The 22,677-nt window shown below is 47.1% G+C and overlaps 1 protein-coding gene across 1 annotated transcript; it reads left to right on the top strand.

Moving 5' to 3' along the window:
* The first annotated feature begins 1,004 nt into the window (after positions 1–1,004).
* On the top strand, positions 1,005–5,941 carry KRT24 (keratin 24). The gene is made up of 8 exons (XM_051824954.3): positions 1,005–1,646; positions 2,263–2,345; positions 3,426–3,582; positions 3,839–4,000; positions 4,101–4,226; positions 4,900–5,117; positions 5,331–5,410; positions 5,591–5,941. The coding sequence occupies exons 1-8, from the start codon at positions 1,137–1,139 to the stop codon at positions 5,692–5,694; spliced, it is 1,440 nt and encodes a 479-aa protein (XP_051680914.3). The 5' UTR covers positions 1,005–1,136; the 3' UTR covers positions 5,695–5,941.
* The last annotated feature ends 16,736 nt before the right edge of the window (positions 5,942–22,677 follow it).

Consider the following 22,677-nt stretch of genomic DNA (forward strand, 5'->3'; position numbering starts at 1 on the left):
ATCCCACATCAGAGTGCCTGGATTCGAGTCCTACCTCCACTTGCAACCCAGCTGCCTGCTAACATGTATCCAGGGAGGCAGCCAGAGATAGCTCACGTACTTGGGTCCCTACCGCCCAAACAGGAGACCCAAATTGGGTTCTGGGTGTTCTGGGTCCTTGGTTCGGGCATTTGGGGACTGAATCAGCAAATGAAGATTGCCTCTCTCTCTCTCTCTCTCTCTCTCTCTCTCTGTCTCTATTTCAATTTAAAAAATTAATCTGAAACAAAAGCAGAAGAAAACAACACAATGTCTTTCTTTCTTGAGCTTTGATTCTAAAGAAGGCTGTCTCCATGTTTATATCAGAGAACAATTCTAACAGAAAGAGAACAGATTCGAGGTCACACTGCGGTTACACCTGAACTCCGATCTGTCAGAAGCCCTTTCCAGTCTTTCTCGGACACAATCGGCTTGAATAAACATGTTACTGAGATCTAACAGGATTCACACACAAGACGAGGGAGTCTTTGCATGAGTCTTAACAGTGAAAACCTGTCATCCGATCATCTCCAAATACAAAGAAAGCAATGACCTGACACGACAAATCAGAGAAATATGCTGATGGAGGCCATCGAAGAGACGGCCATTTTCTTAAATCTGAAATCAATGCTGATGTGAAGCTAATTGCAACTTCACACAAACAAAAAGTTCCGTGTTCGACGGGAATTTTTCATCAGCATCGCCCTAAGCATTTTAATTACAGTTGATCATCTGAGGCTGTTCCCAGCAGTAGGGAAATCATGAAGCAAATTTAACAGAAGCATTCTTTCAGGAAACAATTGCCAGCCGACAAAACCCCTGAAAGATTAAAACTGGAATTCTGAATATTTTTTTCCACTGCTCCGCCTTATTTTTTCCCCCTGATACAGTGAATGCCCCAGGGCTCGCCCTGACCCAGCTTCAGAAAAGGAGTGTAAGTCCACAGGAAAGAAATTATCCAATTACGGATTTGCAAAACTGTGACCGGGATTAAGAGGCGATGGAGAAAAGGAACACCCTAAAACTGTGTATATAAGGGTCAAACGGCAGCCTAGGATAGACTCTTCACCGTCACCCCTCGTAGTTCCTCCAACAAGCTCAGCACCGGCCAGAGCCCCATGTCTCTCTCATCTCGAGTCTCTTCCTCCAGGGCTGGAGGCAGCAGGGCGGCTGCAGGTGGAAGCAGCTCTGGCAGTGGAAGCAGAAGCGGTCTGGGGACCCATGGGGGTGCCGGCGGCTGTGGCCTGAGCCGGGGGGTTAGAGTCGGCTTTGGAGGTGGCGTTGGAGGGGGCGGTTTGGGAGGAGTCGCGGGCTGCGGAGCTGGCTTTGGTGGGGGCTCTGGATTCGGCAGTGGTGCTGGGGGGAGCTTTTGCAGCTATGGTGCTAGCATGGGAGGTGGTGTTAGCCACGGGGGGCTTCTCTCTGGAGGTGAAAAGCAAACCATGCAGAATCTCAACGACCGCCTCGCCAGTTACCTGGGCAAGGTCAGAGCCCTGGAGGAGGCCAACGCTGACCTGGAGAACAGGATCCAACAGTGGTATGTCAGACTCGGGTCGGGGTCTAGAGATGGCGGATCTGGACGGGACTACAGCAAATACTACGCAATGATTGAGGATCTCAGGAACCAGGTGAGCCTCCAGCCACGGCTGCGTTTCTAGTGAGGACTTTTCATTTTTATTCGGATCATCTACTGTAATGGACATGTGAGTGGAGGAATGGAAGAAATGCTTGTTTGTTGTGATGGCAAAATGAGACCTGGAACATCTTAACTATGACATTTCTGTGTGATGGCCAGCTGTATGAATTTTCTGTTTTCATCTCAGATTTGAATATTCCTACAATGAGGGCAAAATGTCCACAAGGCATGGCAGCTAAATAATATACACATATGAGAGTGAGGGCAATGAATCAGCCTTAGTTAAATCAAATTATCCTATGATTAAAATAGCCACTGTTGTAGAGGAAATATATTTTAAAGATTTTTCTAGAAAGTAAATTGAATCTTTGCACTATTTTCTGAAAACACTCCAGGAATAACTGAACAGAAACCCACAGAGGGCTGTGTTCTGTAACACACGTGAAACTGTTACCTTTTTGCAGGAAGATATAACCCTAGGTATACAAATGGCATCGCTGGGAAAGTTTGCAAAGCAATTCGCCTTTAAGAGCTATGCACAGGGGACCTATACCTTCATAAGCAGGCAAAAATCATCCGTGAGTCAGTCACGGCCCCATCTTTTCCAGATCGTCAATGCCACTGCTGACAATGCTGGGGTGATTCTGCGAACTGACAATGCCAGACTGGCGGCCAATGACTTCAGGCTGAAGTAAGTAACATGAAGGCTGGGAAACAAGTGTTACCGAAAAATTAAATTAAATGTTTTAATATAAAGGGGAGGGGGGACTGGCACTGTGGCACAGCAGATTAAAGCTCCAGCCTGCTGCACCAGCATCCCATATGTGCACCGGTTTGAGTCCCGGCTGCTCCACTTCCAATCCAGCTCTCTGCTATGGCCTGGGAAAGCAGTAGTAGATGGCCCACATCCTTGGGCCCTGCACCCGCATGGGAGATCTGGAGGAAGCTCCTGGCTCCCAGCTTCTGATCAGTGCAGCTCTGTTCATTGCAGTCATCTGGGGAGTGGGCTAGTGGAGGGAAGACCTCTCTCTCTCTCCCTGGCTCTACCTCTCCCTGTAACTCTGTATTTCAATTAAATAAAATGAATCTTAAAAAAAGATTTCTTAGGAAATAATGATCTAAATTCTCAAATAGCCCAAAGGTAAAATTTAGAAACCATCATTCCACCAGAAATGGAGGAGGAAGAGAGAGAGAAAGGGAGGAGGAGGGAAGGGAAGAAAAGAAGCAAGAGAAGGATGAGAATTTCGTTCTAACAATCGTTAGACTTTGGGGCAGGAATTTGGCCCAGCTGGGAACACACTCATGCCCCACAGCAGAGGACATGGGTTCAAGTCCTGGCTCTACTTCTGATTCCAGCTTCCTGCTATTGCAGACCCTGGGTGGCAGCCATGATGGCTCAGGTAGTTGGGTTCCTGCCGCTCACACGGGAGACCTGGATGGAGCTCCTGGTTCCCAGCTTCAGCCCCCCTAACCTTTGCTTCCACCTTCCAACTGCTGTGGGCATTGGGAGACTGAACCACAGCTTGAGAGCTCGCTCTCTCTCTCTCTCTCTCTCTCTCAAAAGCAATTTTTAATGTTGTCTTTAAACAATTATTAGACATCATTAAAATTAGCATTAGACTCACATTTTTCTCCATGGAGGAAAAACCCTAAGAGAAAACTTAGTAGCTTTCATCTATAAAAATACTCAGAGGTGGAAATGTGTCCAATACGGGACGACGGCAGGCAGCCAGGCCAGCTCGTCATACTTCCTCACTGCCACCCCCTCCAGGCACGAGAAAGAGCTGTCTCTCCGGCAGAGCGTGGAGGCCGACATCAGTGGCCTCCGCCAAGTCCTGGGCGAGCTGACCCTGACGCGCTCCGACCTGGAGATGCAGGTGCAGACTCTCACAGAGGAGCTGGCTTTCCTGAAGACAAGCCACGAGGAGGTGGGAGCGCGCTTCACCTAAGGGAACAGCCCGGATTGCTTATCCCCTCCCCACCCCCACAACCATTCCACAGGAACCAAATAAACCTGACTTTACCTAAATAAATTCTCCACATCCTGTGACCAGCACAAAAGTCCAGCCAGCATATCATATCCGAACCTGCTGTTCTAGAGGCAAATTGGTGTTGGCTGTGCACCTTTCAAGAAGATGTTGCTCTTCCAGGCTCATCACCGTGGCGTTCTTTCCTTTGTGCCAGGAAATGAAGAGTATCCAAGGGCGCTCTGGGGGAGACGTGACCGTAGAAATAAAGGCCGCCCCGGGGACCGACCTGACTACGCTGCTGAATGACATGCGGGCACAGTACGAGGAGCTGGCTGAGCAGAACCGGCGGGAAGCAGAGGAGCAGTTCAACAAGCAGGTAGCCCACTCTGCGGAGCCCTGACCCCACAAGCCGCCATACACAAGCCGCTTCTGCTCCTTGCTCTAGACTCCAACAGCTGCGGTTTCTCTTTATTTAGAGCGCATCGCTACAAGCACAGATTTCTACGGATGCCGGGGCAGCCAGTTCCGCCAAGAACGAGATAACCGAGCTGAAACGTACTCTCCAAGCCCTGGACATTGAGTTTCAGTCCCAGCTGGCCATGGTATGTGCTGCAAAGAACTTTGCAAGATTTCCCACAGGAACTCAAGCCAAAGCAGTTTCTCCCTTGGCCGGGAGGTTCACTAGCTATACGATAAAAGCAGTGTTCGGAGAACTACATTGTGGTTCTAGAAAGCACAAGACAGTTAAAGACACGGCACTCTATTTCCATAAGAGACCTAGTGTAGAAAGTAACACCAATAGAACTTAACAATATAGGTTGTAATTTTGCAAAGCTGTCCTCTCAGTACCTATTATATTTTTTAAAATCATGGCCGGCGCCGCGGCTCACTAGACTAATCCTCCGCCTTGCGGCGCCGGCACACCGGGTTCTAGTCCCGGTCGGGGCGCCAGATTCTGTCCCGGTCGCCCCTCTTCCAGGCCAGCTCTCTGCTGTGGCCCGGGAGTGCAGTGGAGGATGGCCCAAGTCCTTGGGCCCTGCACCCCATGGGAGACCAGGAGAAGCACCTGGCTCCTGGCTTCGGATCAGTGCGGTGTGCCGGCCGCAGCGCGCTGGCCGCGGCGGCCATTGGAGGGTGAACCAACGGCAAAGGAAGACCTTTCTCTGTGTCTGTCTCTCTCACTGTCCACTCTGCCTGTCAGGAAAAAAAAAAAAAGTCATTCAGGGACTTATTTTCATCCTGATTTTTTTTTTTTTGGTCTGCTTTTCCCCTTAGAAAAGCTCCCTGGAAGGGACACTGGCTGAAACAGAAGCTGGCTACGTGGCTCAGCTGTCAGAAACTCAAAGGCAGATCGGCAGCCTGGAGGAGCAGCTCCGGCAGATCCGAGGCGAGACCCAGTGCCAGCGTGCGGAATACGAGTGCTTGCTGGACACCAAGACACGCCTAGAGATGGAGATCGAGACCTACCGCCGGCTGCTCGATGGAGAGGGAGGGTAACTGCAAGCCGCGAGCCTCCACAAATTTATCCTGTGAATCCCAGCAGGCCCCGGGGGCCGGGGGGCGGGTGTCGAACTTGACAGAGTGCTTACCAACTCATAAAGTAACAGACACAAGGAATTACAGCGACATCGTGCCAAATCCCTGGGGTACGCGTGGTTTCCACCTCCTTCGCAAAAGGCACAGTTTTTTTTTTTTCCCTCTGGCAGCTCTGGTTCTGGAAGATCGGACTTCAGAGACCTAGGATCCAGGGACTCGAGATCTGAAAGCCACTCTGGCCAACAGAGAGGTAGGTTCTTCTTTTAATGTTGATGATGATTTCTTATTTAAAAATGAAAGCATGCTTGGCTGGGCAGATGAAGAGTGCACGACACAGCTTACCCTCTCTTGCTTAGAGAGGCAGTTGACTTCCTGTTGCTCTATGTCTCTGTGACAGCCTTCGTTGACATTGTGATCCCACGGTTTCTAGATCCCAACAAGATGAGAGTGACCAAGACCATCATAGAGGAGGTGGTGGACGGCAGAGTCGTCTCGTCTCAAGTGAGCAACATTTCCGAGGTGAAAATCAAATAAACCACGTCCAGATCAATGAAAGTGTCTTTCAAAGAAAAAACTCGAGGACGTGAGTGAAGACATCACCCCCATCTACTAACCTTTCTGAATAACCTCAGGGCAAAGTTCCAGTCCAAAAATAGATGGCTAGGAATTGTTCTGTATCCTCTCGTTTTCCTATTAGAACGCTCTTGAAAAAGTCCCAATGACAACTTTTCTCTGATTCTTAACTCTGCTTCAATAAACTTACACTTGCAAGTTACCAAAATCATTCCGGAAGTTTTTAAGAAAGCCAGTGAATGAAGCTATGAGTTATAATCTAGCTGCATTTTGTATGTGGACATGTTACCACATCACACAGGAACTGGGTGACACCCTAGCTGATAGGACAGCTCAGTGCTGCCAATACTGTAGCCAGCGTCTTAGCCCACAGGGAAGAATGAAATTATTTGGATAATCAGGGCATAATTAACTAATGCCTAGTTTCTTTATGTCCATCACTAAAGTGAGTCAGCAGATGAAAAAGAAACACAAGGTAAGCCCCTTACCTCAAGAAACGTACATTGTAGGCGGAGGGGGAAGAAGCTAAAACACAAAGATAGCAAGTGAGAACAAGGGGTTAAGAGTAACGATTGGAGGCCAGCACTGTGGCGCAGCAAGTTAAAGCCCCAGCCTGCAGCACCAGATTCCCATATGGGCGCCGGTTCAAATCCCGACTGCTCCACTTCCGATCCAGCTCTCTGCTGTGGCCTGGGAAAGCAGTAGAGGATGGTCGAAGTGCTTGGGACCCCGAACCCACGTGGGAGATTCCTGGCTCTTAGCTTTAGAGCAGCTCAGCTCTGGCCGTTGCGGCCATCTGGGTAGTGAACCAGCGGGTGGAAGACCTCTCTCTCTCTCTATCTCTAGCTCTACCTCTATCTGTACCTCTGCAGTTCAAATAAATAAAATAAATCTTTTTTAAAAAAAAAGGTAATGATTGATTTCTCAACAGTCACCAGAGTGCCATAGGCTCAGCCATTTAAGAGGTCAAATAATCTTAGGAAATAAGAATGGTTAAGTGATATGGCGCCAGATTTCTTAAAACCTTGAAAGCCCCAAAGTGAAAAGAGGCTCGGGTATTTGGTCCTTTGTCACATCCCACCCCTCGTCCAGCCAAACGCTGCCATTTGGCCAAGCAGGTGGCTTTTTTTGCCACCTTCCATGGCTTTGCTCTCTCACCCCATGGGGGTCACCTCTGTCACATCTGCTGTACCCCTGCAGCTGGGTGGCTCTGGCTTATCCCACTTGGAACAGTGAGGCTTAGCCACACACTCTACGACGAGGTAGGAGGCACAGGTCTTAGAAAGAACCCGATATAGACCCAGGCCAAGCTGGGGAAGGACTTTCTCAGTCAAGGAATTTAGTATGACCAGATCACAAATGAGACAATCGACTCCACAAGCCAGTCCTCAAGGAAACAGACACACATGACATAAAAAGCCACTTTTGCAGTTATCAACATATAAACCTGAGCACAATTCCTATAAATTGTACCTTCAAGATAGAGCCAACAAGAGCAATGCGAAAATACGAAACCTTCATCATCAACAGAACCAACAAATATTGTTTGTCTGCCAGGCACATTGCATAGAGCATAAAAGGGACCCTCCAGGCACGCCACAGATTCTGCTGAAATAGCAAACCACAGAATAAGATGAACCACTGAGCATGAAGCCACTAGAAAACGCACAGCGTGTCTTAGCTCAAACACGTGTCTCCCACCAAGTCAAACAGTAAATAAAACCCACAATGCTTCTCTTCCGCTGCAAAACTGAAAAACATCAACAGTTGGTCCAGTCTGGATTAACAGAAAAAGCCTGTCGGGCTCAGTCCCCAGCCCCCAGCAGGGAAGCCTCTCTCCTGGAGGTGGACACCCTGCCTCTGTTTCCTTTGCATGTGCTCGGGCCCTGCGGTAAGACTGAAAAATTGCAGGTGGAGATGGGTGAAGCCCACTACAGGGTACCAAGATATGAGACGCACTACAGTGTGTGGCTAAGAGCACACTCAATCTTTTAATACTGAAACTCGCCAACCATTTCGGATCATGAAACCCTCAGAGCACTGAATAAAATGCTAAGCACAATGTAGCCAGATATTATCACCTGCTCCAAAATTATTTTACAACTGCACCTTGGGAATAAGTTCCCTTCGGAGCTGTGAAGCTCAGGTGCCTGGTGCGTTCTGCAGGCAGAAGAACACATTTCTGTCTTCTGCGTTGTGAACTTACCCATCAGAAGGAAGAGCCTCCACCCATGTGTATACGGATTTTCAGCCCCGTTGAGTGCTGACCCAGAGATGTGTAGGGTTGTTCCTGTCTTTCTGACGTCAAGGTCAAGGGACAAGACTGGGAGAATGCTGGAATTGGCATCTGTCCTCCCGGAGATCCGAGACAAGAAACAAGATTTATAGCAGACAACACAGAGGAAACAGGGAAAGAATTCAAGATTCCAAGGAAAGTGGCCTAAACTTGCCTGATGACCTCACGGCATTCAGTAGTGTTCAAACAAGAGGAGACAAAGGGATGAACACAATATTACCCAGACAACCTCCCCCAAGAACAAAAAGCTGCGAGGACTCAATCACTTTTTAAAATGATCAGTGGTTCAAACAGAGGCTTTGATAACAGAAAATATCGATCAAACTCTTTTAAGAATAATTTATGTTTTTGTAACATCCAAGCCAACACGAAATGAGAAGCTGGAAAGAAGGAAATATTGAGGTTGAAGCTTCACTGCTTCTTAAAGCTCTTAAATGGCATACGATGGACAAACCCAGAGAGCCCCGCAGGTGTATAAAGCTTGGGCTCCAGAGAGAGGAGATGATGAAGTGTTGACTTTGTTGACCAAAGCACAGGGCACACAAAAGCATGGGGTGGGGGGGGGCAGCTCACACCACCACAACAGAAGGTACTTGGCATGACCCAAGCTTGCTTAATGACACAATAGAGTTGAGCAGGGTCCTAAAGATCTACAGAGTGGGGGCCAGTGCTGTGGCATAGCAGGTAAAGCCCCAGCCTGCAGTGTTGGCATCTCATATGGACACTGGTTCGAGTCCCAGCTGCTCCACTTCCAATTCTGCTCCCTGCTAATGTACCTGGGAAAGCAGCAGAATACAGTTCAAGTCCTTGGACCCCTGCACCCACTTGGGTGCAGAAGAAGATCCCAGAAGAAGATCCTGGCTCTTGGCTTCTGCCTGGATCAGCCCTGGCCATAGCAGCCATTTGGAGAGTGAACCAATGGATGGAAGATCTCTCTCTCTCTGTCTCTCTGCCTCTGTTTCTCCCTCTCTGAACCTCTGCCTTTCAAATAAATAAACCTTTTTTAAAAATTAAAAAATAAAAATAGAAAAGATCTATAGAGCTGTAAAGAAACCAAAATCCCAAGCATAAAAGTCATATTGCCATATAGCTACTTTTACAAGGAAAAAGATTACAAAAAAGCATTGGTAAGCCTACAAGTGGACATCCATAAAATACAGCGGAAAAAATTACATTGAGTTTCTAATATACGAGTCTAGAAATCACAACGAACTTTTGGGAGAATTTTATTATCCCTCTCAGAACAAATGCAGGAACCACCCAGAAGTTGCAGCGCAGGGAAGACCTGAAGATCGGCCTAGAAACACGGGCTTGCTGTCAGCAGACGGAGCCACCTGGCATTTCCAAGACGATACTGTCTCCCAACCTACCCCCCAACACACACACACACACAGCACAGGAGCGAGGTTCTGGCCATTGATGTTGAGAAACCGCAACCATCAAAGATGATAAGCGAAAACATACAGTTATGATGTAGAGCATTCCAAGGAGTTAGGGAGAGCAAGGCCCCTGTGTCTGCAAAGCTAATCATTCCCGACTGCAGAGAGGGGAATGATCTCAGTGACTATTTCTCCTAAGTTGACAATATCTAAGACCTGTCAGATTTCTTAACACTTTTAGACCTGCGTGTCTGCTACGTGTGCCAGAGTGTTTGTGGTGGTGTTTTCTTTTGTTGTTCTTAAGATTTATTTATTTGTATGTTTGAAAGGTCGGGTGACAGGAAGGGAGGGCAAGAACTTCCCATCGCTGGTACATACCCCGAATGCCCACGACAGCCAGGATTGGGCCAGGTGGAAGTCAGGAGGTGGGAGCTTCATCTACGTCTCCTACCCTGTACGTGGCAGGAGCCCAAGCACTTGGGTCATCCTCTGCTGCCTCCCAGGAAACTTAGCAGGAAGCTGGATTGGAAGAGGAGGCAGGACTCCATCCTAGGCATCCCATTATGGGATGGAGGCACCTCCAGTAGTGGCTTCACCCACTGCAACACAATGCCCACTCCTGTAGTACTTTCTAGAACCAAAACACAAGAACAGCCCAAATGTTCAACAAGCATGAAATGATTGAATAAGCTACATGCATCCATGTAGAGACGAGATATAATGTAGACATAAAAAAGATACATTAAATTTTGTGCATTCATCTGTGCCATTTTGCTCAGTAAAAACAGCAAAATGCAGTCAGTACATCTACTAAGCTTGTATAAACAAAAATAACAAAAAGAGTGAGAAGAAACTACGTGTTTGTATACCTTCATATGAGCATAGAAAAATGTACCCTGGCTGGCAGTGACTGCCTGGCAGGCAAAGCAAGGAACAGATGAGCAAGGGAGGAAGGCATTCATTTTTTAATACATCTGCAGTGAGTTGGCCTGGTCTAGGGAGTGGGCATTGCCTTTGTATTTAAAAACTAATGAGAGAAAAAAATGTGTAGCTGTGCATGGTTGCACTTGTAATGAAATATGTTACAATAAATCAATGTCCATAATTAGTCTAAGTAGACATTTATATAATAAGTAACATCAAGTGCAATAATTTTTTGAGCAAACTAAAGGAGGAGGAGCGTGGGGCAGGGGCTGTCAACAGGCAGAGACAGTTCCTTGCCAATGGCCTGGCAAAGCAGAAGATGGCCCAAGTCCTTGGGCCCCTGCACCTATGTGGGAGACCTGGATGAAGTTCCTGGCTCCTGGCTTCAGCCCAGCCCAGCCCTGGCTGTTGTGGATATTTGGGGAGTGATCCAGTGGATGGAACATCTATCTTTCTCTCTCTCTCTCTCTTTCTCTCTCTCTCTCTCTCTGTTGTCTCTCCCTCTCTTTCTGTAACTCTGCCTTTCAAATAAAATAAACAAACCTTGGGGGAAAAAAAAGAGGAGGAGAAAAGGAACTTACATGTCATAATCATGTATTATGTATCTAAATACTTTGCTTTCTTTCATTTCATCCACAAATCCTAAGAATTACTGTTCCTAGTTTACAGATGAAGAAAATGAAGCATGGAGAATTCAAAGTGACCCAGCAAACAAGGGCAAGAACTAGAAGTTCAAGTCCAGTCTTTCCACTCCATACCCATTGTCCTTTCCACTCTGCCAACAGCTCCATGGCCTTGCCCTGCCAGTTCCTGGAAGAGTTTTCTGTCTGTGGGGAGGAGAGAGGGCTACTGAAGTCAGGGGCCAGGAGAGCTAACAAAGACGCCCCTCGGGGCCGGTGCCATGGCGCACTGGGTTGATCCCCCGCCTGCGGCGCCAGCATCCCATATGGGTGCCGATTCTAGTCCCGGTTGCTCCTCTTTCAGTCCAGCTCTCTGCTGTGGCCCGGAAAGGCAGTGGAGGATGGCCCAAGTGCTTGGGCCCTGCACCCACATGGGAGACCAGGAAGAAGCACCTGGCTCCTGGCTTTGGATTGGCGCAGCTCTGTCCATTGCGGCCATTTGGGGAGTGAACCAATGGAGGGAGGACCTTTCTCTCTGTCTCTCTCTCTCTCACTGTCTGTAATTCTACCTGTCAAATAAATAAAAAATATTAAAAAAAAAATAAAAGGCCGGCGCCACGGCTCACTAGGCTAATCCTCCGCCTAGCGGCGCCGGCTCACCAGGTTCTAGTCCCAGTTGGGGCACCAGATTCTGTCCCGGTTGCCCCTCTTCCAGGCCAGCTCTCTGCTGTGGCCAGGGAGTGCAGTGGAGGATGGCCCAGGTGCTTGGGCCCTGCACCCCATGGGAGACCAGGAAAAGCACCTGGCTCCTGGCTCCTGCCATCGGATCAGCGCGGTGCACCGGTCGCAGCGCGCTGGCCGCGGCGGCCATTGGAGGGTGAACCAACGGCAAAGGAAGACCTTTCTCTCTGTCTCTCTCTCTCTCACTGTCCACTCTGCCTGTCAAAAAAATAAATAAAAAAAAAATAAAAGACACCCCTCAGCCTGAGCTCAGATTGGAAAGCAGGACACCAATGTCCCTTAGGCCCTGAAAAATAAAACCAGATTCTGAGCCAAGGGCAAAGCCGGGGCGACAGCCAGCATTGTCGGCGGGAGAGGAGCTGGGTCCCAGAGAAGTGGAGCATCTTGCAGTGAGCTCTGTGGCTCAGCAAGGTGGCTACTAAGGCACTAAGGGAGGTAAATGGTTCCTTGAAAATGGAATGTTGTATGTGCAAGAAGTACCTTCACTATGCAATCTAAGCAAGAGCTGTTCCGAGATTTTATCGCAATAAGGTGGTGAGGGGTCTTCTGCAAAGGCTATTGTAGAAAACCACTTACCTGTATTTCAGAAGCATCATCAAGCTCCCAGGCACCCTGTCTCACCCTGGACAAGCCTCTGTGTCCTAACTGAGATGATGGATGCCCAGGATTTGCTGAGCTTGTGGAAGGAGCTTTTTCTTGACTGTTAGAGCCGCTGTCGATGAATGCCAACACCTTCGTCTTTAGAAACACACAACATGGGGCTCTCCCCACTCCTTGCAGCTCTCTGTGAATAAATCACTTCACATGCATTTTTTTTAATTAGTTTTCCTACAACCAAGAAGCCAGATTCTTCAATCTCCCGTGACGGCTTTTATGTAAATGAGGGCTTTGTTGCGCCTTTCCTAGGTGAGGTCATCTTGCTTCCTCCATCAGGCACGCCACACCCAAAAGATTCCATGTAGTTCCAATATCAGTGCTTACAGCTTCGTCCACAATCCTAGCAACACACCAGATGGCCAGGAGCGGGTGGTGGGTTTTCCTCTAAGCTCCCCGTCCCCGAAGAGGAATTCTGTCTGAAAGATTGTTCTGGGCCTCCTGATGGTGTGCAAAGCCTGCAAGGCCGCCCATTCAGCATGGGAGCAGGTGTCACGTTAGCAATGTTTTCTTTGCATGGAGCCAACTCTGTCTCCCTGTGCAACTCCCAGCTCTTTGATCTCGGTTCAGGCCTTTGGAGCTACTTCAAAGGGCTTTGTGTCTTCTCTTTTGTAGATGAAAATGCCAATGACTTTAGCCAGGCCTCATCTGACAATTTCCACATTCTTCATTATCTGGGCGCCATGTCTGGGTATTCGAGTATCTGCTATTAAATGTTCCCCCTAACACACACAGCACCTAGAATGAGACCCCAGCGTAGACAGCAGTGGGCAGATGGCCTCGGGGCTTTGCAGATCTTTGAAGAGAGTCCAGTCATGTTCACCACTCCATTGAACAGAAAGCTGTATCCTTCCTTTGGTGTTTGGTTTTGCTTGTGAACTTACAGAACTTTTTTTTTAATCCTACTTGTTTTACAGACTGTACCTTATTGTGGCTCATCATTTCAGTCTGAAAGATCCCCTTATGTATTTTGAATTCTCTCAGTGCATTAAATCTATTTTCTGGCACTAAAAAAGGAAGGCACAATAACAAAAACGGAAATGCATGTAGCATCACACCAATGGCCACACCCCTGCAGAGAAGAGCCAACAGTGGCTTGGCATTGTCTCCTAAGCGTCATTTGCGTATTTATTCCAAGAACAAGTGTTCACTTGTTTCATTTCTAGCAGAAGTTTTAAGAAATGTTTATTTACTGCGAAACGTGCTTGAAAACACAGAAGCAAACTCGATCGCCTCTTAAAATAAAATGAAGCAAAGGCCACACAGAGAGGGAACATTAGCTGAAATCCAGTTTAGTTACCAAAAACCCTTGCCCTCCTGTGCGCGACAGCTTCTGTTAAAGAGAGGTACAGAGAGAGAGAGAGAGAGAGAAGGATGAAGATGATGACGATGACGACAACGATGAGGATGATGCAGCCAACTGTGCTAAGACTGAGATGAATAAATTGAGGTGGACTTTCAGGGCCTGGGGACAGAGTTACAGCGCCCAGAATTACAGCCTGCAGTAGCCCTGGTATGCAAAAATCTCCAGGTGAATACATCATCAACCCGTTGTCCACAAGGACAGTTTCCTGGTCTCCCAGGAATTCTCAGCAACATAGCTCCAAAGTACTTTCTTTCCTAATACAGCTTATTTTTTCAAGGCTCTTATGAAAAGTCCAAATCTTAGGCTTCTTCAATTAGTAAGCAGGACAGGAAATAAATTAAATGCATGAAAAGCATCTGAAACCAAAAATTACTAACTGCACATATCAGGCCTTATTTTGCAAATACTGCAGCCACGGAATTAACCAAGATGTGGCAAATGTCAGCATGAGGTTGCTGTAAGGGAAATGCTGGCTCAAATTCAGGGTGAGATCACTGTTTCTCTCTCTAGGTGGTTGGTAAGGCAGGGCCCCTGTCTGAGAGCTTAAGAGAATTAATCTAGATAAAATGCCTGCATGTAGGTCAGCTAGAATTCCATTAAATATCTCGATGCATATGTACTCCTTAATTTTATTTACTGGAGAGACAGAGAGAGCTGCCATCTGCTGACTTGCTCCCCAAACATCCCCAGTGGTGGCCAGACCAAAGCCAGGAGCCAGGAATCCAATCTGGGTCTCCCCATGTGGGTGGCAGGGACTCAAGTACTTGCACCATCACTGCCTCCTCCCAGGCTCAGCATGTATAGGTTGTACACAAGCGTCCCTCTTTAACTGAGATTTGCTACGCTTAAACTTGAATAACAATGTTTCACTGTTAACATCAATTATTCACTTATGTTCTCATAAAAGTAAGGTTGTGTTAGACCCTTAGAGTGAGGATGCTAACACGTCGAGAGGCACACCCCAAAGACTCAGACTCCAGACCATCTGATGCAAAAGCAAGAGGATTTATTTGGCATCTGCGCAGATGGGCCTCCTGAACTCTGGAGTCCAGAGAGTGCCCCCAGCACAGAGCCACACGGTTTATATACCTGCAGCGACCAATCAAAAGCACTATAGTGTCCATGCACACAGCAGTCCAATCCGTGAGCTGATCGTGTGAAAGGCACCCGTCTTCTATCCAATCAGCTACGGGATCACATGGGAGGCATGCACCCAGCAGTCCAATCCGTGAGCTGATCGTGTGAAAGGCACCCGTCTTCTATCCAATCAGCTACGGATCACATGGGAGGCATGCACCTCATCACCATTTTGTTGTTTACTTCTTCAGCAGTTCCTTTCCCTGTCAGCGTCATCTTGTTCACCCTGAGGGGGATGACGTCTCGCTCCCTTCACTCCCCTGGAGGGAGAGCAGCGTCCCGCTTCCCACACCGTTATCTGAGTATTAGGAGGCATACAAACTGGGTTAGGTCTTAGCACAGCCAGGCACAAGTGTCGCAGCTAGCTAAGCATAGGGTCCCTTATTTTTATAGCTGCACCTAATTTTAGCTCTGGGGGAAAAAGTTTAGGGCTATAATTTTTAAACTTTAATTTTATTTGGGGCAAAGGTGACTTCTTGTTTTTAATAGTGTTAGCTGAAGTCACTCCATCTTGGTTTGATTTTAAGGTTCTTCAGTTGTTCATGACAAGCACTATTAAGCGCTCCCTGTTTCTGGAGCAGTGAGATGAGGACCAGGAGAGCGGCAGCACCTTTGTCTTCTGGCAGGTGCACTTCCACCACTGAGAAACTTTCAGGACACTAATGCTGCTTTAGCAGACTGGTTGTTCTGCGCTGACCTGGTGGACTTGAGCCTTGGTCCTAGGCTGTTTTTAAATTCATTCTGTAACCTTAGATAAGTCCTGCTTCTGAAAGTATGCATCTTTAGGCCTCATATTTTCCTTCTCTATAAAACAAGGGAGTTGGTGATTCCTAAGGTACCTTCTAGCTCTGGAATCTGACTATGGTGCAAGAAAATGTCTGGTGGGGGCCGGTGCCGTGGCTCACTTGGTTAATCCTCCACCTGCGGCGCCGGCATCCCATATAGGGGCCGGGTTCTAGTCCTGGCTGCTCCTCTTTCAGTCCAGTTCTCTGCTGTAGCCCGGGAGGGCAGTGGAGGATGGCCCAAGGGCTTGGGCCCTGCACCCGCATGGGAGACCAGGAGGAAGCACCTGGTTCCTGGCTTCTGATTGGCGTAGTTCTGGGCGTAGAAGCCATTTCGGGGGGGTGAACCAACGGAAGAAAGACCTTTCTGTCTCTCTCACTGTCTGTAATTCTACCTGTCAAATAAAAAATCTTTAAAAAAAAAAAAGAAAAAGAAAATGTCTGGTGGCCCACCTTCAACACAGAAGGGAAAGATAGTGTTAGCTCAGTTACTGAATAGCAAAACTCACCAGGCAAACAGGATGCTATGGAATAACCAACTGCCAAGAGAAAATTAAAGACAGAGAAGGAAGGAGGAAGGTAACTTTGTAACTCAGGCGATCTCTGGGAAGATTGCAGAAAAACATCAAGGTGGTAGAACTAATGTTACAAGAAATTAAAATGAGATTGGATTCACCCTAATTCAAACACTTGCCTGAAACTTTTTTTACCTTTTTATTTATTTATTTAAAAGGCACAGAGACAGAGATCTTCCATCCATTGGTTCGCTCCCCAAATGTTCACTAGTCAGACCTCAACCAGGCCAAAGCCAGGAGTCAGGAACGCAGTCTTGAGACTTGAATCCAGGTACTCCAATATGGGGTGTGGACATCCCAAAGGGGATCTTAACCACAACACCCCCTCAAGTTTCCTGAAACTTTCTGATAGCAGCAGCCAACTGCCAGGTTTTAAGGCAGAAGGTCTTCCACCTTGGCACTAAAGACATCGGGGGTGGATAACTCGGGATGGGGAGTGGCTGTCCAGTGGGGAGGATTAAGTTCAGCAGCATTCCCTTCTATTATTGTGACATTCAGAAATGTCTCCAAATCTTGCCAAGTGGGGGTGAAGGGCAGGCAAAAGTTATGCATTGAGAGTCACTGCTCTACCTTAAGAAAGTAAGATTTCCTACTCTGTGGAAGCAAATGAGGGACCACAGTGAGTTAAAGCCCCGGACTGTGGGGCCAGCATCCCATATGGGCACCCATTCGAGTCCCAGCTGCTCCACTTCAGATCCAGCTCTCTGCTATAGCCTGGGAAAGCAGTAGAAGATGGCCAAGTCCCTGGGCCCCTGCACCCGCATGGGAGACCTGGAAGAAACTCCTGCTCCTGGCTTCAGATCGGTGCAGCTCTGGCCATTGTGGCCAACTGGGGAGTGAACCAGCGGATGGAAGACCTCGCTCTCTCTGCCTCTGCCTCTCTGTAACTCAGCCTTTCAAATACATAAATAAATCTTTTTTAAAAAAAAATCCATGTGGTTTATTTGCTTGTATAAAAAATTTAATAATGACCCAGTGAGAAAGCCATCTTAATTTTGACTAATGGGATTGCTTTATCAATTTACTTCATCTCCATCAACATATAATTGACACAGTATCTCCTTTTCATAGAGCCAACATACAATTGTTGAAGAACTGGCTGACGGCATTTTGTCACCCACAAATGAAAGATGTTGCGGTGGGCATTCAGCCTACGTCCCACATCAGAGTGCCTGGGTTCAATACTTGTTCGGTCTCTGGCTTCAGCTCCTTGCTAGTGCAAACACTGGGAAGCAGTCATGAAAGACCAAGAAACCTGGAGACCACGCAGGAGACCTAGACTGAGTTCCTAGCACCTGGCTTTACCCAGACCCATCTCCAGCTGTTGGGGACATGTGGGGATGGGATCTCTCTCTCTCTCTCTCCCTCTCTCTCTCTTCCTCTTAAATAATTTTTAAAAATAAAAAATATTCACCAAAGACCAGCTCAAGGAACATCACACAAATCATAAAGAAAAATTAAGATGAATAGAGCATTAAGAACCAAAAGCAATTTAATATCTGTCATGCATATGGGATAACTCATGCAAAGTACAGGGAGTCGAACTTTAAAAAAGAAGTGAAGGGGCTGGTGTTGCAGACCAGTGGGTTGAGCTAGGGTACAAGTCCCAGCTGCTTCACTTCTGATCCAGCTAGTGTGCCTGGGAGTGCAGTGGAGGATGCTCCAAATGCTAGGGCACCTGCACCCTTGTGGGAGATCTAGAAAGAGATCCTGTCTCTTGGCTTTGGCCTGGCCTAGCCCTGGCCATTGCAGCCGTTTAGGGAGTGGGCCAGTGGATAGACGATTTCTCTCTCTCTCTTCCTCTCGCTCTCTCTCTCGCTTTCCACCCCCCTTCTGTCACTGCCTTTCAAATAAAATAATAAATAAATATTGAAAAAAAAAAAGACATGAAGACAAAGGGACGTACCTCCGCAGTGCTGATCTTTCAACAATGGGGAGAACAAAAGCCAGCAGGACGTTTAGGGAGTGCGTTTGCTCGTGCATGCAGTAAACTCATAACACACCCATCTGTGTTTGGGGGCTTTCTAATTTTTGTAAATTTTTCTAAATTTATTTCTGATTCAAGAGGTCTCACCTTGAAGCTCTCAGTACAGGGTGAAGCACGCCAGGCAGTCAATAGTAAGAGATAAGCAGGCCCTTCCGGAAGTCACAGGCTTGCTGGAGACTCACGGAACTCTTCAGCGCCATCAAAACGCCACAGGGCACCAAAGTTAGCAGCACCGCTAAGTGCCCTGGGAATTCACAGGTGAGTCAGAGAGGTCCGCGGAAAACTCAGGAATCTATCCCTTAAAGCTGTAATTCCACAGCACTTCACACTCATCGGCAAAAAGTGAGAAGACAAGCTGCAGTGTGAATGAGGGTGTGAACACTGGTGCTCACACCTGCAACGGGTGGCAGTGCAGATGCGTGCAGCCACTTCGGCACTGACTCCTACAGCAGACGGGAAAACCCTGTGACCCAGCAATGCCTCTCAGAAATTCATTCACTCCACACGTCTCCGGTGAGCACATATTACACGCTCTGTACTACTCTAAGCACAAGGTTCCAATCGAAGTCCGCCAGGCTCCATCCCCTAGCAACATGTGTGCTCATGTGCACCAGAAACGTGTTTAAAATGTTCACAGAGGCCGGCGCCGTGGCTCACTAGGCTAATCCTCCGCCTTGCGGCGCCCACACACCAGGTTCTAGTCCCGGTCGGGGCGCCGGATTCTGTCCCAGTTGCCCCCCTTCCAGGCCAGCTCTCTGCTGTGGCCAGGGAGTGCAGTGGAGGATGGCTCAAGTACTTGGGCCCTGCACCCCATGGGAGACCAGGAGAAGCACCTGGCTCCTGGCTTCGGATCAGCGCGGTGCGCCGGCCACAACACACCGGCCGTAGTGGCCATTTGGGGTGAACCAACGGAAGGAAGACCTTTTTCTCTGTCTCTCTCTCTCATTGTCTAATTCTGCCTGTCAAAAAATAAAAATAAAATAAAATGTTCACAGAAGCACTGATTCTAATGACAAAAGAATTTTTTTATTTATTTGACAGAGTTAGGCAGTGAGGGAGAAAGATAGAGAGAAAGGTCTTCTTTCTGTTGGTTCACCCCCAAAATGGCCACCACAACCAATCCGAAGCCAGGAGCCAGGTGCTTCCTCCTGGTCTCCCATGCGGGTGCAGGGCCCAAGCACTTGGGCCATCCTCCACTGCCTTCCCGGGGCACAGCAGAGAGCTGGACTGGAAGAGGAGCAGCCGGGACTAGAACCCGGCGCCCATATGGGATGCCAGCGCCACAGGCAGAGGACTAACCAAGTGAGCCAGGGCGCTGGCCCCAACAAAAGAATTTTTGAAAACAACAGAGAAATTGTGAATTCCTGTACAAGAATAGAATCCCATACACCAGATAAAAGGCACACAACAGGCATCAGTGCCAAGGAAGACCCGCAACATTACTCCACTTACCTAAAGCCCCCAAACATCTACCACTACAAAATGATGTAGATGAGGTAAAACTAAAAAGCAAAACAAGCAAACTAGACATACAAAACTCAGAGGACAGAAGCAGGAAGAATTTGGGAAGGGGCACACAGACAATTCAGTAATGACAACATTTGATTTCCAAACTGGAAACACTTGTTGTATTGTGTTCTTAATACCTTATACCTATTTTATAAATATTCTTTTACATCTACTCAGCAATGCTTTTAAAATCACTAAAGTGACAAAGCTTGAATTTTGAAGGAAGGATTTGAATCAGCAGAAAAAGCAGCTGATGCGAATGAAAGAAACGTGAGAGAATTGTGTGTAATAAACACAGAAACATCGAGCCAGATCTGGCAGAGTAGGGAATTCGCCTTGGAGAGTGACAAGCATGTGACTAGATACAAAACACACAATCAGATCTTAGAGAGCTTTTCTGTGAGTTTGGGCAGCCCTAAGGACCACAGGAGACTCTTGACAGCTTAGGCTGTGGTGTAACCCAGCCAGGGCTGCACAAGGAAACTCACACACATATAGGTGGATTGGCGTACTGGGGGTGGAGACTACAGAGGACGTTAGTAAGTTACTGAAGAAATTTAAGGATAAATTGAAATTTTTCTGGACTGAGATAAGCCCAGGAAAAGTGAACACTCTGAGAGGCAGGAACAAGGCACCTGGTACAGCAGTTCAGACACGACTATGACACCCACAAGTTCAAGTCCCAACTCCACTGCCAATGCATTTCTTGCTGATGTGCGCCCTAAGGAGTCAGCAAGTGACAGCTAAAGTGCTTGGGCCCCTGACACCCACATGGGAGACCCAAACTGAGTTTCCAGCTCCTGGTTTCAACCTGATCCAGCCCTGCTACTGGGGGAGTGAACTCGTGAATGCTTGATCTCTATCCGTCTCTGTCTCCCTGCCTCTCAAATAAATAAAAACATAAACATAAAAGAATCCTAGAGGCAAGATTTGCTTAACTACTAGACTTTAAAGAGCTAAAAAAGGTTAAAAATGCTAAAACTTCAAAGTAGGATAAAAATTGAAAAATTGGCAGAACAAGAAAAATTAGAAGGAGGGGCTGGCGCTGTGGTGTAGCGGGTAAAGCCACCACCTGCAGTGCCGACATCCCATGTGGGTGCTGGTTTGTGCCCCTGCTGCTCCACTTCTGATCCAGCTCTCTGCTGTGGCCTGGGAAAGCAGTAGAATATGGCCCAAGTCCTTGGCCCCTGCACCCACATGGGAGACCCAGAAGAAGCTCCTGGATCCTGGCTTCGGATTGGCACAGCTCCAGCCATTGTGACCATCTAGAGAGTGAACCAGCAGATGGAAGACTCTCTCTCTCTCTCTCTCTCTCTCTCTGCCTCTGCCTCTCTGTAACTGCATTTCAAATAAATAAATACATCCTTTTTTAAAAAAAAGAAAAAAATTAGAAGGAAAGATGATATAGTGAGTTGTAAGCATGTTGAGTTTGATGTAACAAAGCAACACCTAACTGGGAACATCCAGACGAAAACCAGAGACACTAATGGACAACTGTGTACAAATCACACTAAGATATATGTGTACAGTGCAAAAAAGATAGCCACCTTTATTTCTTTGAAAATGGATTGTACGTAGCAAAAGTCATAACAAATGATAAAATTCAAAATTTCATCATAAATAATAAACCCCAGAAATTCAGAATTAAGTATGGTGTGTTTAGATATGAATTATCTTAATCCAAGAACCACAACACAGGGGCCTTTTCTGGAAGTGAATCACATACCCACACCAGAAAACCCACATGCCACATTGAGAAAGGGATTTGCACACAAAGGGCTGTCTTGAAATACCCGCTTAATTCAACACGCACGCCTTGATTACTTACAGTAGATGAGCAAGGCGGACATGCTATGAGGCAGTAAGGTGGGGCTGTCAGAGGTCTCACAGGGCCACGCAGAGTTGGAAAGGGCTGGGTTCTGCTTTGCTTGGTCCCTAAAATCAACACCAAGGATCTCTTGAGGGGAACAGAGACTGTTTCCCTACTTCTGAAACAGTGCTGACTTCGATGACTGTGTCTTTCAAGGTATGAATCACTAGCTTTGCGGTCACTTGCAGAAGTTTCCAGAATGATTTTTGAGGGTAACCAAGCTCGTGGTACCTGTTTGTCAACATATCCTCGAATTTCATTTGTGGAGTCAGCAGTGATGGATGGCACGGAGCCGCCAGTGAGTCAAGATATTTGCAAAAACAATTAGGAAGGAGCTGAAGCCTGATGGATTAGTGTAATGAGTTTTTCTGAAGGCAACAGTGTGACAAATATTTGCACAAGGTGAGGCGGAATGTGGAATCATTAATCAACTCTTTTTGACCTGCCAAGAGTTTTGTTTTTTATCTAGGCTGAACTAAATTTCAGAAAGCTCATTAATTTTCAAATGCAATTGGTTGCATTTTAAGCCAAAAGACACCTTAAAATCTACTAATTTTTTAAAAACTTAATGGGCTGATGGTAAAAGAAGTCAAAAAGAGAAAAAAAAAGTCAAATTAAAAAGGCCCACAACATTACAAGAAAACTTAAAGATTTTAAATTCCAAATTTCAGAACAAATCTCAGAACACGCTGTACCACCAGAGAAAACAGGATTTCCTTGTGCAAAAAACCAGGAACTCGGTGAAGCTCTGGACCAGAAGATGACTTATGTACACTTTTTATTTTACTACCAGGTTGCCTTCAATAGAGAGCTCAACACTTATTGATTGTTAACTACCCCAAAGTACCATTGAAAGGTAATGTGGCTCACCCAGCAAAGATGTCATACAGAATTGTGCAATGAAGAAACGGCCGGGTTCAGTTTTACTCAGCCTTTCAGACCACATCAGAGGATTTATCGGAGAACTGAGTCGTTTCCCTGATTTTCAGACAGTACCAGTGAGCATCTTTCTAAGGCGTCGCTCTCTAGTTTTGTGACTACTTACGAGGCTTTCAAAGATAATGGTTTTTGAGAATAAAAACTATAGACTCCAGTGTTTTTTTT

The sequence above is a fragment of the Oryctolagus cuniculus genome, chromosome 17, assembly GCF_051225735.1.
Source record: "Oryctolagus cuniculus isolate XC-2025 breed Fujian yellow rabbit chromosome 17, ASM5122573v1, whole genome shotgun sequence".
Classification (NCBI taxonomy): Eukaryota; Metazoa; Chordata; class Mammalia; order Lagomorpha; family Leporidae; genus Oryctolagus; species Oryctolagus cuniculus.